At 36.6% G+C, this 18,335-nt stretch overlaps 2 protein-coding genes and 1 long non-coding RNA gene across 3 annotated transcripts; 2 read left to right on the top strand and 1 right to left on the bottom strand.

The window, feature by feature from the left end:
- Window positions 1-3,593: 3,593 nt before the first annotated feature.
- LOC113742068 (uncharacterized) lies at window positions 3,594-5,971 on the bottom strand. The gene is made up of 3 exons (XR_003460790.2): window positions 5,521-5,971; window positions 5,369-5,432; window positions 3,594-3,858 (listed from the first exon to the last, which is right to left on the bottom strand). It is a non-coding gene; the product is annotated as an uncharacterized lncRNA (long non-coding RNA).
- Window positions 5,972-7,256: 1,285 nt separating this feature from the next.
- Window positions 7,257-12,330, top strand: LOC140005950 (alpha-dioxygenase 2-like). Its single transcript, XM_072047330.1, has 10 exons — window positions 7,257-7,694; window positions 7,801-8,061; window positions 9,031-9,180; window positions 9,489-9,622; window positions 9,884-10,097; window positions 10,442-10,587; window positions 10,839-11,066; window positions 11,346-11,548; window positions 11,662-11,905; window positions 11,998-12,330. Exons 1-10 carry the CDS (start codon window positions 7,602-7,604, stop codon window positions 12,221-12,223), a joined length of 1,899 nt encoding a protein of 632 aa, XP_071903431.1. The 5' UTR covers window positions 7,257-7,601; the 3' UTR covers window positions 12,224-12,330.
- Window positions 12,331-12,842: 512 nt separating this feature from the next.
- On the top strand, window positions 12,843-18,216 carry LOC140005951 (exonuclease 1-like). Its single transcript, XM_072047331.1, has 12 exons — window positions 12,843-13,019; window positions 13,130-13,166; window positions 13,287-13,461; window positions 13,554-13,632; window positions 14,560-14,604; window positions 14,994-15,143; window positions 15,251-15,365; window positions 15,660-15,760; window positions 16,481-16,578; window positions 16,679-16,771; window positions 17,325-17,548; window positions 17,755-18,216. Exons 1-12 carry the CDS (start codon window positions 12,942-12,944, stop codon window positions 18,168-18,170), a joined length of 1,611 nt encoding a protein of 536 aa, XP_071903432.1. The 5' UTR covers window positions 12,843-12,941; the 3' UTR covers window positions 18,171-18,216.
- Window positions 18,217-18,335: the final 119 nt, after the last annotated feature.

The following is an 18,335-nucleotide window of genomic DNA, read 5'->3' as shown; positions in this document are numbered from 1 at the left end:
TTTGCCTAATTTGTATACTACTGTGCATGTTTTCAATTACACCGACTGGAATCTGAAGTATTGTTAGCTAACTGCACATGTTGCACTCCATTTAGATAGACTCGTGTGACATTAAACCTTTTCTTTTTTCTTTATTGCATTGTTACAAGTTGGCTGAATAGTTTTTTCATTGTGATCTTTTGAAATCATCAGCTTTGCATCTTTTACTTTTTACTTTAGTCTTAATGTACATGTAAAGAAAGCACTTTTCCTTTTGGAAATCCAGTTTGCCACAGCTTGGCCAAGTTTGTGGTGAAACTAGTTAGAATATGTAGAGTGAGTTGTGGTCTTCCCCCTGTAGCTCAAGGAAACTGCACAGGTAGATATATGAGGGCAATTGCCACTACTTTGATGCTTTTGTTGAAAAAAGCTACAAAAAAGTGTGTTTACAAGTCCAATTTGATCAGGAAACACAAAATGGCAAATGTATTTGATTGACTTCCCGTACCTTTTTTTTTTTTTTTTTGGTTGCCTGCCACGGTATCCAGGGCTTTGCCTTGACTAATTCGTTGGTCGATCCGGGTCGCACACCTGGCTATGGTGGGTGAGTCTCCCAACAAGGGTAGCTGCATACGCCAGGTTTCGAACCCGAGACCTGCTTAAGCGGAACCAAGCTGCTTACCACTTGGCCCAACCCCAGTTGGTACTTCCCGTACCTTTGCCAAGATGAATTCACTATCTGAACAAGATAGGTGCTCTTTATGCAACCGCCAAGGCACAGCCACACTGCAAAACGGACGCTACAAAGAGTGAGCAAATGCCCAACGTTCTAGTTTGACGAGTCAAAATTTCTACCTGATTGAAGATACGGAAGGCAAAAAGAAGAAGGAAATCTAAATTCAAGGACATGATCTAATACATAAAGACGCAAAGCAGCTGATAAGAACAGTAAAATTTGAGCAAAAATAAAAGAACTCAAGTAGAAATGATACGGGTGATTTTCAGTAAATAGAAACTCATGATTTTACAGCTTTTCTGTTCTTGTTAGCTGAAGGAATAAAGAAGCACAAGTATGCTACTAAGCCAAACATGTAGTCAGAAGCACGCTCGTAAATTATAGGACAAAAAGCCATGATTCCCTGAATAAGCAGATAAGCCTCTCCCGATAAATGAAACCAAGACGGGCGACTTCTTACTGAAACTGAAACTTGGTACCTGCAGTTCCCTCTTTTGGCTTGGTTTCATTGATTCAGCAGCCATTGATATGGCATACATGCCGGATGTATGAAAAGCTTGCGCAGCAGGGGAGAAGCCTTGTCTTCCATGGAGTAAAACCAGTCGCGTGTCCATTGACATTGTCCAACACCCTGACTATGGGCTGATCAGCGCCCACAGGTGGGAAAAAGACGACGTTGACAAGAATCAATCAATTCAGTTTCAAGGATTAAAGAAAGATAATCAAGTTAGACACAGCCATGGCAATTTGCTTCACAAAATTGTTAATGCATTGTTGTCCATCTTGTACTTTTTACTTGCATGTGGTAGCAAATTTGGATCTGCTTGTGGAGAACTTATCCTGGTTCTTTTTACACATGTTCTCTTTCTTCTTTTCTGAGTTCCTGTCATCCAATGAAGTCATTATATTAACTTCTGTCGCAGACGGGGCCTGGAAAGGCAATAGTGAGGATGTTGGACAACGAAGGAAGATCAGGTTTTGCACGAGCTCTCAATGGAAAGCAAGGCTTCTCCTCCTCTACAGTTCAGATGTCTAACACATCAGAGCGATTGAAGTCTAGATTTGCATTCATGCTCAGCACTTCCTCTGGTCCTCCAGTAGTCATACCATGCAACAAGAGGGAGTTGCGTGTGCCTGGTATCAGTTTCAATGGGAAATGGCCCGCAGTTTTTTCATTTTTCAAGACGAGAATAAAATATGTTTAATCCATGAAATTGTAATTTGGAATGCTCGAAAGTTTTTTCCTGTTTGCTGTACAATCCACCAAACAAGAATGGAGAAGTGTTTCTCGAGCAGTATATGGTTTCTGCCCCTGTTTGATGAATTCACTTATAAAAAGCAACTAATCACGGCATTTCTATATCAAAGGTATAAACACGGGAATTTCTAAAATCAAGGAGACGGTCATTCTTTAATTTATTTCTGTCGATCACAGCATTTCTATGCGATAGGTATCAATATGAAAATTTCTAACATCAAGAAAGTGAGTTATTCTTTAATTATTTGTTTCGATGTCGCTCGTATGTTACTTAGGATAAAATTTTTCATGTTTGGTGGGATGTCAACGCAACGCATTGCGTGCATGCAATAGCACAACAAATGTACATGCATCAAAGTATGAAATAAAACCTTTTTTCCTTTTTGTATATATAATTTTGGAGCATGTGTTACCAAATATAGCCCAAAATTATTTGATCATCTTGATGGGACGGTGATGAAACCCAATACATTGAATACATGTTGCTTTCCGAGTCATGATTCAGAATGCAGTTGGTGTAGTGTAATTTGCTATTGTGCTGAGGCAATTCTAACCATAATTTAACCAGTACGTGTATGAGATGGTCACGGACCGCAATCTGGGAAGGATGCCGCCATTTAATAGTGGCTTGTACCAAAGTCAATCACAAATTTACTTGCATTCTAATCCAAATTTTCAGTTGCATAATCAGTTATGGCTATCCAATTTACAGCATTTTTTTTTTTTTTAACTCAAGAAATTTGGTGTTCGGATTATAGTTTTGTGTCAAAAAATTTTTACGTCTTTCGTGAGTACACTTTTTAATTATTTCACATGCATTAAATTGTTATAGTATATTTATTTACAAAAATTTCGGGAAATAGTAATCCAAACGGGACTGCATCAAGTTTAATGTGCCAAATCCTTTTGATGCTGGACGTAAATGTTATATTGGAAGGTGACTCTTTTCTGAAACTTGTTTCTTAATATTCTAACTAAGATCCTCCACATTTTTTTTTCTTTTTATAAATTTCACATACATATTTACTGAAAAGTGCTGCATCTAAATACGCTCAAACAACCATAAAATTGATTGCTTCTAAGCTCGTTTTTAAAGTCCAAGGTGATATTATCAAACAATCAAAACTCTTGTCTTGTGCATTAATAGGTCATCAAATGGGAAGCAAGAAAATAGGTCTTGACAAAAAAAAAAAAAAAAAAAAAAAAAGGGAAGCAAGAAGGACGATAAATGGTCCACCGTCCTCAACTCCCAACTATATAGTCCCAGCTTGTAACTTTCTAGTTCCGTCAAAAAGTTAAATCATACTAGCAGATGTTCACCATGCTTGCGCATGGTGGAAAATCATAATTATGCCCAACCCAGTTTTGGCTAATAGTTATAAATATTATATATGAAAAAAATTGCATAATATTTTTTAAGTGTGTTAATGTGTTAATCTTTTAACAAAAACTAAGTCATAAATTAGAATAATATTTTTTGTTATAGGATGTTTAGTAGGGTTAGTCCACAATTGAATAATAGCTGGACACAGGTCAATTTTGATATTCACAGAAAAGAAATAAGTTTGTTGTATTTGAATTATTATTTACTAAAACAAATGTATGATAAAAGCTAAGAAATGGATAATTAGACTTTCACTGCTACTGAAGTTAAAATTATCTATTTATCTTTAAGATACAAGACTAACATTACAAGAATTACCATCCACATGAAAATAATCTCTATAAGAATTGAGCTTCTTATTGCCAACTCGATGTAGGTTATCATTTTTCCAATCATCTCACTGCCTTGCCTTTTCTTGAATAGCAACATCATCATCATCCTCCTCTTCACCACGTCTCAAGTCATCCTTAGGGCCTTAGCCAATGTGACAGTAGTCAATTTCTATAATAATCAACAACCAAAATGTGAACAACATTTTTCAGTAAAACCACTACAACTTCTGATCTAAGTAGGTGCATAGCATCTCTTAAAATATAATTGGCTTCTTGATTCATCATATATCAAGTCAACAAAATCGAAGTAGCATCTCTAACATGTTTGAACATTTGATGGTGTTTAGAAAACCATGCAGATGACCTATTAGTCTATTTAAAAACAGAAAAAAGGAAACTATAGAAGGAAATAAAAAAAAAAAAAAAAAAACAGGATGTAGTGTGTGTCTCTGATGTAGAGAGAGGTAGAGAGAGCATTTGCTAAAGAAACAGGGTAGGATACAATATAGGTTCTCAGGTTGTATTAGGAAAGCTGACTATGAACTCCAATGATTCTAGCCTCGTTTGGAGACAATAAAAGCTTGGTAAATGGGATAATTATCTAGCACCATGCAAGCAAAAAGGTCCTCGCCCCCTTGCAAAAACGACCATTTGTTCTTGATCATTCCAAAGAGCTAGGGAGTAAAACCACCTAAAGCAAAGCCAACCAAAATGCATTGAACATTTACCATGCTCAAGAACAAACTTAGGGAATAGAGTAACCTTCTGCTATATTGCACAAGAGCCAAAATTTACAGCCTTAGAAATCCCTCAAATTTAAAGAAAGATGGCTAACTATTTTCTTTATCGATCAAAAGAAAATATATAACAAGTACTTTTCAGTTCCATAAAACTTACCATTCATCCACTAAGGAATGTTAGTAATCCATGACAAAATCTTCAAACATGCAACTACAACACTGGAAAAAAAAACTAATAACAAATCTAAAAGGAAAAAAAAGGTGCCAAGAAAACAGGATCTCCAACAGCGAGACATTTGCATGTTATTCTTGCTGAAGAAAAAATATTGGTTGAAAGGTTAAGGTATTACGTTTTAAACTTGAATTCCACCATTGATATATAAGAATAGGGTAGAAATTCACGTGAGAAGAAATTATCTAAAATTTGTCAATAATGGTCTGAGATGCTATGTGCCAAAGAAATATTAGGAAGAAAGGACATATAAAACATACTGCAAGAGAGTAACTAATTAGGGCATAATGGAAAGAAAAAATTTTGCATTTCATATTTACTTGTCAAACAATAAATTATTTGTTCAGCTTGAATTTTACCATTGGAAATTAAAAATAGTAAACAACTCACGTGAGAAGAACCTTTCAAATTTTTCCCTTTTTTCCTTTTAGACCTCCTAAAATTTTTCATTAATGGTTTGAAATGCTCTAAGCTCAGGAGAAAGTAGAAGAAAGAAAAAAATAGATAAAATATATGCGCAATAAAATAAGAAATGAGGTCATACAAACCTTACCTTTTAATAAATTCTCAAACCTAAATCGCAAACTTTAAATAAACAATAAATGGGCACATATTTCTGAAAAAAAAGTTCCAACAAAACCCACAAAAAATGAAATCTGTCAACAAAATTGTTTATGAAGGGAAAAAATTCTAGATATTATGGGTACCTATATCAGATTTTTCCACATCTTAGTAGAGGGACAATGGTTCTTGCTCCTGCGTTTGGAGAGACTGAATCAAAACAAAGAAGGAAAATGTTACCGAAAAAAAAGAAAGAAAACAGGGACATTAAACATAGGCAAAAAGGGTGAAAGTTTACCATGATTACATTTGGGGAAAAAAATGATTCAGATGACTGAGATGAATCAAACATCTTCCCCCTTCATCTTTGTTTCCTCTTTACTATTATTTGAATAGAGAGCTTGAGAGGAATCGACCATTAACGAAGAAGTGAGGAGAAATGGGTGAGACAAAGGAGTCATCTGCCTTTTTTCTATTCTGTTCTGGTGGGCAACCGAAGAGCAGGGGAAAAAATTTGAGAAGTGAGAGACTTTGAGAAAGTTTCTGAGAGGGGAGGCGGTGAAACGTGTTACTTGGCACATTGGACAGAGAGTCCGAACAGATGCATGCTTTGCTTTTTTATGCTTTTCATACATACATGCAAAACCTTTTTCGTTCCAACTTCCAAGACAACAAAAGAAGAGCCTTTCTATTAGTCTCTTTTGGATTCCAACACACGAATATTCATCAAAACAAAAAAATTCTCACACAAAATCACGTGCAATGCACATGGAGGACGACCATGTTTTGGCATCCTCTTCCCGGTTTATATACATTCTTTAAATAAACTATTTTTATCCCCAAAAAAAAAAGCTTATCCACTCTTCTTCTTTTTTTATCGACACCCAAAGAGGTCGAGAAAAAATCGGAGAGGATTGAACCACTTACCAATCCAGATGAGTACACTACACACTCGTCTGAAAGCCACTTAAAAGTGGCTTGTCACATTTTGATCCCTTGACCTCTCATCCTACCAACTTTGACGGTGGCCACTGAGCTAAGCTCATATCCATTTTGTAAATGGAACACGTGGTCATTGAAGATTGAGTTGTTGAACATTTATGGGCCAGAGTACGAAAATCTGTGTCCTCTTGATGATTAAATAAATGATGCATTCTTAAAAAAAGAATTTTTACATTTTCATTATCAGACTCTAAATAATGTCTAATTTACACTAGTACTAACGCAGCCGTTGCATTTAGACATTTTTCCGAATTAAAACTTGAACCCTTGTACTAATTGGACACTCGTTACGTTAACTGAATTGTTCTTAAAAACAAGCCAAGGAGGCTAATCAAGAAGAATTGTCAAGAAAATTCATGCCATCGTTGCCTTGTACTTGCTTATAATTAAATGCTTCTTCAACCCCCAACGGCTCCGGTCCTCAGAGTTTCCCGAGGCAAAATTTGTTCGATCATAGTGTATAAATGGCTCACGTAAGCTTTTGCGTGCGTGTTTATCATCATGTCATTTCTCATGTTTTCTTTGCGAGGAAAATAAATAAATTCCGTCTTAAATTTAAAGAATCTCAACTTAATTGCCCCTCTTAAAGAATAAAAACCCGTATTAAGATCAAATTATCGATTCTTTAATTATAGTGTGTTTCATTCTTTAATTTTGGAGCTGGGAAAAGAGATAAATGAGACCAAATCTAGACATTCCCTAAGATGAATATTTGAAGAATTTGTCTATTTGGTACTCTAAGGACGCATTATAAGAAAGAATTAAGTCCGGCATTAATTTTTCATTGAAGGGTAGATTTGTTTTTTCCGTGAAAATATTGCAATTTTTAATTTTTCATTGAAGGATTGACTTTTTTTTTTCTTTCGTGAAACTATTGCAATTTACAGGGGCGAATACTGAATAATAATTTTAAAAGCATTAATAATAGTGAACCCCTTTTGATTAGTATGCATTTTGGGAAAAAAAAAAATATCTAGAGAGTGCAGTAAAAGTCTTATCATATCTTGACGGTAGCCAAAGAAAGTCAAGAGACAGCTTATAATTGTCCGGTAAGATTTTTACCCGATTTTTCTGTCATGATGCTGGCAAAATGATTGACGAGGATGGAATTGACATAGCTAGAGGATAGAGACAACATGTTATCAATTATATGGGCTCACGGCCCTGTCGCTTTGGAACTTTAGCTTTTCCATTTTGCCATGTTGTATGATATCTTTAGTGCGTATTATCAGCTACTCAATTACTGTGATGGCCCTCAAGCACTGAGTGATAGTGTGTGAAGTGCAGAGGATCAAACCCAAACGTTTATTCAAGTACTTCCCCAAGCTTAAACTTCATCTCACCCCACTTTGAGCAGCAGCTTCCAAGTTTGTTGCTATGGCTTCCTCTCAATTTTTCTCATCCTTCATTCATCCTCAACTCAGGCAAATTATGGATAACATGTGTCTGTTTGACAAAATCTTGTTCTGCGTAAGTTCCTTTTCTTTTCTTGTTGCATTTAATTTTTGTTTCCGAGCATAATTTTGTAGTTATCCATGTTTATGTACTTCTGATGATTCTTGTCCCCTTTTTTCAGATAATACATTTCTTGGACAAGTATCTTCCATGGCATAGGTTGCCAGTGTTAATTGGATTGGCTTATTTGGGTATAAGAAGGCACTTGCACCAGAGGTACAATCTCCTGCGTGTTGGAAGCAGTAATGGCGGCAAATATGATACTGGAAAGTTTGTGTATCGGACTGCCGATGGAACGTGTAATCATCCTACAGATGATAAGGTTGGAAGTCAGGGAACATTTTTTGGTCGAAACATGCCTCCATCAAGTTCAGATTATGCTGTAAGTTTAGCATCTTTACTTGACCATTACTCCTGCTTATACTATATGTGTTGGCTGCACAATAGATTGCAGTTTGAACTCAGTCCTGACGAAATTTGAAGGAAATAAGTGCTGCTAGATTTGTATTACTTGACTTTGCCTGGAGTCAGCCTAGGTTTGTCTGTTATAAGCCCCAGTACTGCAGCAAACTTAACAGGAGGTTTATGTTTTTTTTTTTCTTTTTTCTTTTGGGGTGGGGTTGGGGGGTGGACGTGGTCAGTTATGATTGTTGCGAAGCATTTAAGATAGCTGTCTTAGACTTCAATACCGAGATTCCTTTTCTTCACGGACATTTGGTTTATCGCCTGTTAAGTCTTACTATGTTTAACTTTGTCCCTGAAAGCAACCCTCTGTCAAGTTCGTAGCACTGCGCTTTTTATTTCTCTGACTTTGCCTGCTGTAGCCTTTTGATTCTGCTAAAGGTAACAGAGAAATTTACTACTATAATTTGTTCATACTTCTGTTGGAATAGATGGGAACTTTGTCATCAACAAATGTCTCAATCATTGAATTGAGACTTGATATGCATGGACCTCCAACAGATGATTTTAGTGTCAGAACTTATCATTGATAATCTTGTTGGTTAATTTATTTCCTGGGAGGATTCATGCTTCGATCCTTCTTGGTTGATTGGTTCCTTTTGTAAAGCATGGTGTACAATTTTCAGCTTGTTATGCTAAATATGAGATGCAAGTTGGTTTGGCATCTACTGAAGAATTCTTCTGTTAAAGCAAAGGAAGCTTGATGTCAATACCCTTTAAGACTTGCCCTCTAAGGGGCCTAGATGTTTCTCTCTAGGCGTACCTCAAATATATGACTCCTGGATATCATGCATATGCTTCAGTTGTTACAGACATTATTATACTTTTTTCTTAATCTCTAGTTGCACTTGTTTTTCACTTACTCAGAAGCACTATTAAATCATCGCAGTTGATGGATCCTCACCCTACAATAGTAGCCACAAAGCTCTTTGAGAGAAGAGAGTACATAGAGTGTGGGAAGCAATTTAACATGATAGCATGCTCATGGATACAATTTATGATTCACGATTGGATTGACCACATGGAGGACACTAAACAGGTATAAAATACTGCAAGTGTTTGGTGGACTACAACATAATATTTCCACAATGTTTCCTAGGATCATATTTGACTCTGTTTAGCAATTCTTACTCTCCAATATTTCTCGTACCTCCAATAGCACTAAAGCAGTATCGCTTAGGTGCACGGAAAAGGTACATGGTCCAAAAAGCTTTGACTTGTGTTCTTCATTAAATGAACTTCTGAAATATATGGTGTGGTACTGATAGAGATCACGATGAAGATGCACGCATGTGTGCTTTGTAATGTCGTGATAGCGAAGCTGATGGTAACTAAAATTATTGATAGATGGAACTTAGGGCCCCTGATGAAGTTGCAGAAAGGTGTCCACTGAAGTCGTTTAGATTCTTGAAGAGCAAAAGATTTCCAACAGGTTCACCTGATCCCAAATTTGGATTTCTAAATATGAGGACTCCATGGTGGTAAGCAAAACCATTTTGGCTAATTACATGATACGTTCTATCAAATCTAATGCTACTGAAAATCTTTGCAAATGGGTAACTAAAAGTATGAAATATTGCACTTGTATTAGAATTTAGAGGAATGATAGAAGTAATAGATCATGTTTATTTATGCTATATTATAATCTAGTTTGTGACTAAACAAGCATAGGTAGTTTCTTTTTTTTTCAGTATCTTGTTCCCATACAAATGCCTTCTGACTTTTTCCTCTGACTCAATCAGGGATGGAAGTGTGATTTATGGGAACAATACAGAAGGCATGGTTAGGGTGAGAACATTCAGAGATGGAAAATTAAAGATCTCCAGTAATGGACTCCTTGAACATGATGCTAAGGATATCCCCATATCTGGAGACGTCCGAAATGGATGGGCAGGCTTCTCACTCTTGCAGGCCTTGTTTGTCAAAGAGCATAATGCTGTTTGTGATATGCTCAAAGTAAGTTGAACTTTTTCCTATGCCTACATCAGTGCATGACACACATATAGTGAGAGAAACTGGTCTCTCCTTCTTAACTAGTTCGTATTGACACTTTACATATCATAATCGGGTTTGCCAATCAATAATATCACATTATGCACCTAGGCCTTTCTGTTGTGACAGGAAAATTGAATGCTTACTGCTTTTCACTGTCTGCTTTTTACTTTTTTCTTAGAGTGAGATAGGACATCGTATAATACTTCACATTTAGCAGCAAAAGCTAGAGTCTCTTCACATTTCTGTAAGATCAATGTCATGTTTCCTTATATAGTAATCTTCCTGGAGTTTTTTACTTCTCCCAGAAACATTACCCTGACTTGGATGATGAGAAGCTCTACCAACACGCAAGATTGGTTACTTCAGCAGTTATTGCAAAAATTCACACTATTGATTGGACAGTTGAACTTCTAAAGACTGACACATTGTTAGCAGGAATGAGGATTAACTGGTAAGACAAGGTTTGATATGGAGGCAATGGGAATCATCAAAATTGTCACTTCCCCTTCACAAAAGGAGATAAAAGAAAGAGTTGGATGTATGAAGAAATAAAACCTGCAATGCAGACTGTTAAAGTTTTGGACCTGCCATTGAAAAACAGCAGTTAAATTGTGATTATTTTCCTAGAATGGTTTTGATAGGTCAAACTATGAGGTTTGACTGCATCCAGAGCAAGAACTTAGTGAGTTATGGTTGGTGCAGGTATGGATTTCTGGGAAAGAAAGTCAAGGATCTATTTGGACCCAAGTTTGGACCAGTACTTAGTGGATTGGTAGGCCTCAGACAACCAAGGGATCATGGAACTCCCTACTCCTTGACTGAAGAGTTTGTTAGTGTCTACAGAATACATTCTCTTTTACCAGATAAAATTCTTCTCAGGGATGTCAAATCAGCAACCTCAGAAGACAAATGCCCGCCAATTCAAGAAGAGTATGTCTTTCTCTTGATGAATGCTGTCATGTACACATTACTGCAGATGGAAGTGATCTTCATTTAAGCTTTAATACAATTATTTTTAGCATTAATCATTGAATTATTGAGAGGCAATGCGTAATGGTCAAATTGGTGGTTGCACTACAGCAATAGTGAGTAAGTTATAAGACGCTCCATGTTTGAAACGAACAGAAATAACATGCATTTGAAGGTGTACACGATTAATTTGCATCTTTAGACTAAATAACTCATTTCCATGTATGCGACTTTAATCAGGGTCCCTATGAGGGAATTGATAGGGAAAGAAGGGGAAGGAAGGCTGTCAAAGATTGGTATGGAGCAGATGATATTGTCATTGGGTCATCAGGCCTCAGGAGCTCTCACATTGTGGAATTTTCCATCATGGATGAGGAACCTCATTGCTCATGACATCAATGGAGAAGAGAGGCTAGATCCAGTAGACATGGCTGCATTGGAGAGTATGCATCTATTAGTTAATTTCTAGCTTCTTTTTCCCCTTGTTACATTACATGCGGAACATATTTCTTATATATCTAAGGTCAAACTAACTTCTGACACATTATTTATTCAGTTTACAGAGATAGAGAGAGGGGAGTTGCGCGATACAACGAATTCAGGAGGAACTTGCTTATGATACCAATAAGCAAATGGGAAGATTTAACTGATGATGAAAAAGTAATCGAAGCACTCAGGGAAGTCTACGGACATGATGTAGAGAAGCTAGATCTCCAAGTTGGTTTACATGCAGAGCGGAAAATCAAAGGCTTTGCCATCAGTGAAAGTGCTTTTTTCATATTTCTCCTCATTGCATCAAGGTATATCTCAATTCCTTGAAATACACCAGCCATATTCTATTCAAAGTCAGCAGGTTTTCTGCCTCATTGATACATACTCTGAATATTTTCAGGAGGCTGGAAGTTGATAGGTTCTTTACGACTAATTTTAACAAAGAAGCCTATACAGAGAAGGGCTTGGAATGGGTTAACAGCACAGAGACATTGAAAGATGTTATCGACAGACACTTTCCTGAAATGACAAAGAAATGGATGACTAGTTCAAGTGCATTCTCAGTGTGGCACTCAGAGCCAAATCCCAAGAACTATTTACCTCTCTATCTTAGACCTGCAACCTGATTTAGTTTGTGCCAGTAATCATTGTACTTATGTAAGTAAAACAGGAACTAAATGTTGTATAATGTGCTTAAATCTATGCAATCAAACTGTCCTGTTTCCTTTGTGTATCTGATTCCTGCAATCTTCTTAGTCAACTCGAGAAAGTTTAAGGTCAAGTGAGGTATATATGAAGGCGTGACTTCTGTAGAAATACTACTACGTTCGGAATTGGTGTTGTCACGCATTAGTGTTAAAAAGACAAAGGCGTGATCTTTGGCTATTTATATTCACTCCTAAACCTACACGCCTTCACATTTCATCATCCCAGCGGATGATACTCGCGGGAGTTTTCCCACGTGACTCGAAATTTTAAATCCCGCGGTAAAAGTACAGTTTGCTCCTATAGTGAAGAGGTGAGCTATTAAAAACAACAACGGATTGGGAAATGCCACGTGACCACAGATTGAGAGTCTTACCTTTCTCACTATCGGACTTTTACGAGAATTCCATCACAGCGCTGTTACGGATATGTTAAGCTTCGGCTGTAATTTTAGTTACGGTAAGCATAAACTTGGGACCTCGTCAAAGCTCTTTCTTTTCTTCCCGCCATTTTCTCCCAGCTGCTGCTCCAATCTCCATTTTTTGCTTATCAAGAAACCAAATCAAAATCCTTCTTTTCAACCAATAGAGGGGAAAAAAAAAAAATAAAACCCAGAAAAGTTCGCAAGAAAAATAGGAAATGGGTATCAAAGATCTTCTAAAATTCTTGAAACCCCACACTGAATCCATTCACATCAAAAAATATGCCGGCAAGCGTGTAAAGATCATTTCTTTCATCTACCCCAAGTAAATTTTTTTTCTCATTTATGAAACTCTTCCTTATGAAATTTTAAAATGTTTTCTTTTTTTTTTTTCACTTTGTCACAGGTGGGCATTGATGCTTATTCATGGCTTCACAAAGGAGGTATCTCTGAGCTTCTAAACATAATCACATTTTCAGTGATTTCATTTTAATTTTTTTCCCTAAAAATAGAGATTTTAAGTGGGATAACGAAATGCTGGGACTTTTTCTGGGTTTTTTCAGCTTATTCTTGTAGTATGGAGCTAAGCCTTAATATGGAGGGTGACAAGAAATTGCAGTATTTGAAATATTTCATGCATCGAATAAATCTACTTCGGCACCATAAAATCACCCCTATTGTTGTTTTTGATGGAGGAAACATCCCATGTAAGGCGGTGACACAGGATGAGAGGGAAAGGTACCATTTTGCAACTTCTATTACACCATTTGCAATCTTTTTTTTTTTCTTGAGTAAAAGTTTTGATTTTTGTGTAATCACTGGTTCTTCAGGAAGAGAAAAGCAAATCGTGAATTAGCAATGGAGAAATTGAAAGAAGGTGATGTTTCAGCTGCCTCTGAGCTCTTTCAGGTACTATCGTACAACCAGTCTACTCGAACTTTAAGTTTGTCAGTTGCTGTTTCTTCAACTTACAGCATTTAGTACTTAGTTCTTACTTGGATGAACAGTACTCTTTGATTCTTTAAGTTTGCCAAATATGTAAAATCACGCAAATGCACGAGCATTTAAAAAGATGACACTTATTTGTGAAAATTCTAAATTGCATATGATGGGCTTTTATTGTTAGCTAAAGCGTTTTAAAAGATTTTCACTGTGCTACAGTCATCTTCAGGCGTATATAGTCGAGTACTATTAGTAGTTGATCCCTGTCATGAGTACTAAAAATTTATAGTCTTTTTTGCTGTTTCTAGTGAATTCTGTTGTCTGAAATTTCTTCTCTAATCAACCTTTACATTTGGTAATAGAATTAGTTCAGAACATGTTGGTATGTAGCTCAATTAGAGCGCTTCCAATTGTTACAAACTCTTTTTAATGATCAAAGCACTCTGCTCCTTGTGTTTTGTTAATTTTTCACACTATAGATGGCCTTCCTCAATGATTGAGTTTGTAGAGTTGGAGTGGTTACTATTCAAGAATTAGTCATTGAATCAAACATTATGAGCCACCATCATCAGATTTGGAAATTTGATGCAAAAGATGGGAATTTCGTTATCTAGTATTATAGCTAAGCAGGCTGTGAGATATGCTCTAATGCAACAAGTCATTGAGTAAATATGTTGTCCTTAACTAGGTCATTTATTGCCGTCTGAATATTATCATGGATCATGCACTAGTCATCACCATTCAGTATTGCAATCATTTAGTGCCATCACAATAACATGGATTGTGCATGAGTCATCATTCAGTATCTCAACTTTGATTGCTACATTTGTTTGAAATCCAAAATTGAGGGAGTCGATACCAATTGATATTGTGATTTTGCTCCTTCACATGTAGAGGGCAGTTACTATCTCCCCTTCTATGGCGCACCAACTGATTCAGGTATTGCCAAAATTCTCTCATCTATATAGTTTTGAATTGTATATTTCTCTGCAACTTCAGGTAGTGGGAATAATAAGGATTTTTCAAAAATCTAAAACGTGGTCTTATTGCTACAATCACACACAGTTCTTACATACCCCGGACTTCTGTGATTGCATCCTGCTTCTGTATGTGAAATCTAAAACCTTCACATAACTTCTTTGCCCATATGGATGATGCAATTTCTAATGCCATTACTAAATTTATCTTGTCATGCCACGCCAAAAATATAATAAAATTCCTTGTGGTCTAGTACTTGATCACTGATTTTTGTATTATTTGATGCACCAACTGTCTTAACTGTGTTGAAGTTATCATTGAGATTATGAACAAAGGCAGTCTTTGTTTAGGTTTTGAGATCAGAAGACATTGAGTTTGTTGTGGCTCCATACGAGGCTGATGCACAATTGGCATATTTGTCAAGCCTTGAAGCAGAAAAAGGTGGAATTGTGGCTGTTGTTTCAGAGGATAGTGACTTACTGGCTTACGGATGCCCTGCTGTAAGAAATTATACAAACGGTCATATAGAATATTAAATCATGCTTCTACTCAATTAATTTTCGGAATCTAGAGTTGTTTTGGTTTGATATGCACCTGTTTCTTGTAGGTCATCTTTAAGATGGACCGGTATGGGAATGGTCAAGAGATAATTCTAGACAAGGTTTTAGGTTCCTCTGATCGTGTACCTTCCTTCAGGAATTTTGACAAAAACCTGTTCACAGGTGGCTTATTTAAACAAGCTTTTCTCATTATTTTTTTTAGAAGTTACCGAGTGTAAAAGCAAAAGCTCCTAAAACTTGAGGCCAAAAGCCAAAGGTAGTAACTAAAACAATGAACTTCAGCATAATGGCAATAACAGAACCTAGTTGTATATGTGATCCTCCATATCATTGGACTGTGGGAACGTGTGCTTGAGCAATTTATGTGCTATATTTTAGAAACTTGAAAGAAGACATCTTTCAGGTAGGATCTTGCTGTTATTTCACCTAAAAGTCACTGGATTTGGTTCTTTGCAGGTATGTGTGTTTTAGCTGGCTGCGATTTCCTTCCATCTATCCCTGGAATTGGCATTGTTAAGGCTCATAGTTTGGTTTCCAAGTATCGTAACTTAGATCGTGTAAGATAATCATCCTCATCATGCATCAACCCCACCCCACTCACCCTTCTCACCCCTCCCTTAACTTAGTTGAATAAAGGAAAAGAAAGAAAACTACTTGCTTGGCATTTTTAGTAACGGATTAATTTCTTCATGCTTACTTAGCTGCAAATCCAATGAAAATATTTCAGTGGGAGATAGTTAACATTCTTCAGAGCATCATTTTGTGGGAGTAGAGTACATAATTCCTAAATATTGATTCAACAATTAACTTCTGCATTTTGACTGTCACCCTTAACTTTTTCTGAGAGTTGTTACTAGAGGGAGAAATCTGAATACTGGTATATTAAAGCAGAAAATTGGGGACATGGATCAAGTTTGCTAATAGATACCATCTTGTGATCGCAGCTTTGTTTATTTGTGTTCTTAAGGATAAACTTTACCACCATAACCATCAGTCATAAAAACTGACGAGTGCTTGTATTCTGATTAAGTTTGAAATGTACTTAGAAACTGATATAGAGATCGCTTGCTTATTTCCAGAACGATAAGATCAATCCAATTGGACTATTCTGAAATCAGCCAATGTTTCCTGTCCTTAAGGAGAAAACAATGTCATGAAACTCTTTTCAAATGTAAATAGAAAAGAAGAAAGAGCAGTTGTGGCCTTGCAAGGCTGCTTTATAGGTCATTAAATGAAGCAACCTTGAATTTTTATTCACATTCACTCTTCATTTATAGGTTCTTTCTGTTTTAAAGTTTGGGAAAGGAAGTCAAGTGCCTGAACAATACTCAAAATCCTTTAGAGAAGCAGTTGCAGTTTTCCATCATGCCCATATGTATGTGAAATGTAATATCGATTTTATTTGTTCTGTCATCTATTTCTTTCTTGCTTCCAGACTGCACTTTACTGTTCTTCATCCGCTTTTACCTCTGCAGATATGATGCTGCCTTGAAGCAACTTAAACACATGAAACCCATACCAGAAGATCTTTTAAAGAGTTTTGATGAAGAACTTGACTTCTTAGGGCCGTATCCTTAATCTGACTTATTTATTCTGACTGACATCAACCTGATTGTTATGTGTCCTTGTTCTGTTTATGATGAAAATCAGCTGTTCACTACTGCTATCAAAGACGTAGGTTGGTCCAGGTTATGTGCTTGTTAGTAGCTTAACCCGCAGACTCTGTTGTGATGGAGTTGGAATATATTTACATTGTCTCTAGGTTCTTCCTCATTCTGTTACCCATTTCTTTGTGCTGAAAGAAATGCACAGACATGCTATGGTCAAAAACTTCCCTTCTTACCCCTTCACTTCAGCATGATTTGTCTGAGTAGATGTAGCTGTGTTTCAAGAAAATTAGCTTTTCATCATAAACTTCCCTTCATACCCCTTCACTTCAGCATGATTTGTCTGAGTTGATGTAGCTTTGTTTCAAGACAATTAGCTTTTCATCAGTGTGGAATCCTGTGCTTATTTGAAGATAGCATATTGTTTTCAAAAGCAGTTGGGCAACACTGGCCAACACAAGTCATGATTCTTGACCCAAAAGTGTGTTTGCATTTTCTCCTTGAATGACACCAGAGAATTGCCTCGGTCAATAGCAACCGCTATTGCTGAAGGTAACCTGAATCCCTGTACAATGGAGGCATTCAGTTACTTTCCAACCTCAAGTCAAACGAATTCCACCAACATGGTCAGATGTGATCGATTGAAGAAGCAGAAGCAAGAGAAACAATCTCTATCTTCAGAAGATGGTTGCTTTGCCGCAGTTACCTCATGTAAATCCAGAAAAGATGAAAAAAGAGGCAAGTTTTCAGCTTCACACGTCCAGTTAAAACCCCATTGATACATAAATCCTCCATGCAAAAAATTCCCTTTTAAGACTACCCAGAAACACTTTCAGACTTGGCTTCTGGTTGATAGGATGCTATGTTAATGATTTTCAACAAGGACAGACAACAGAGTTAATACTTTTATTGTGTCTCTAATGCTATAATCTTTCTGTTTTCAGTATCTGAGCATAAGCAGGCGCCTTTTGTTGTTGGAAGGAAGCACATAGATGGAGCTGTAGAGCTTGAAAAGCTGAAACTCCCTTTGATGAATGATTGCGAGGAAGAAAGCATAATTATTATCCAGAAAGAAGTTCCCAAGCTTCCAGAGAACAATCCATTCAAGAAAAGAAATATGGAAGATATTCTGCTAAAGCAGACAGAAAGTACAATTAAACAAGTGTCAGTGCTTACTGAGACTGAAAGTTCAGAAATGTTGTACCCGACTCCGGATTCACAGCAAAGTGTGGATTCTAAGCCTGTCAAGACTACTGAAGAGGACACAAGTGTTCATAGAGAGAAGAAAATGAAGAGAAGTAGTAATTGCCATAGTTCTGTTCAAAAGAGCAGTATTTTGAACTTCTTTTCCCGAGTTTAATTCTCACTTTCGTTGTTGAATATATTAATTGATTTTAGTTCTAGTAGACTGACGCCCATAGTCAAGATGCAACACTCGCAACTCAATTGATGACAACTAACAAGAACTATTCTTACTGGTGCTTTCTGGATATCATCGGTTAATGAACTTGTGTAAAAATGTTAA

This window comes from Coffea arabica, chromosome 4e (assembly GCF_036785885.1).
Source record: "Coffea arabica cultivar ET-39 chromosome 4e, Coffea Arabica ET-39 HiFi, whole genome shotgun sequence".
Lineage (NCBI taxonomy): Eukaryota > Viridiplantae > Streptophyta > Magnoliopsida > Gentianales > Rubiaceae > Coffea > Coffea arabica.
The sequence above is the reverse complement of the archived record's forward strand: the minus strand, read 5'-3'. Positions and strand labels throughout refer to the sequence as shown.

Bases quoted from the DNA above. Each gene is read 5' to 3' on its own strand.
- LOC140005950 (XM_072047330.1), top strand. From the start codon at position 7,602: ATGGCTTCCTCTCAATTTTTCTCATCCTTCATTCATCCTCAACTCAGG. The intron at 10,588-10,838 runs GTAAGACAAGGT...TGGTTGGTGCAG, and splicing joins GCAGGAATGAGGATTAACTG to GTATGGATTTCTGGGAAAGA. The intron at 11,067-11,345 runs GTATGTCTTTCT...GACTTTAATCAG, and splicing joins TGCCCGCCAATTCAAGAAGA to GGTCCCTATGAGGGAATTGA.
- LOC140005951 (XM_072047331.1), top strand. From the start codon at position 12,942: ATGGGTATCAAAGATCTTCTAAAATTCTTGAAACCCCACACTGAATCC. The intron at 13,020-13,129 runs GTAAAGATCATT...ACTTTGTCACAG, and splicing joins AAAAATATGCCGGCAAGCGT to GTGGGCATTGATGCTTATTC. The intron at 13,633-14,559 runs GTACTATCGTAC...CTTCACATGTAG, and splicing joins CTGCCTCTGAGCTCTTTCAG to AGGGCAGTTACTATCTCCCC.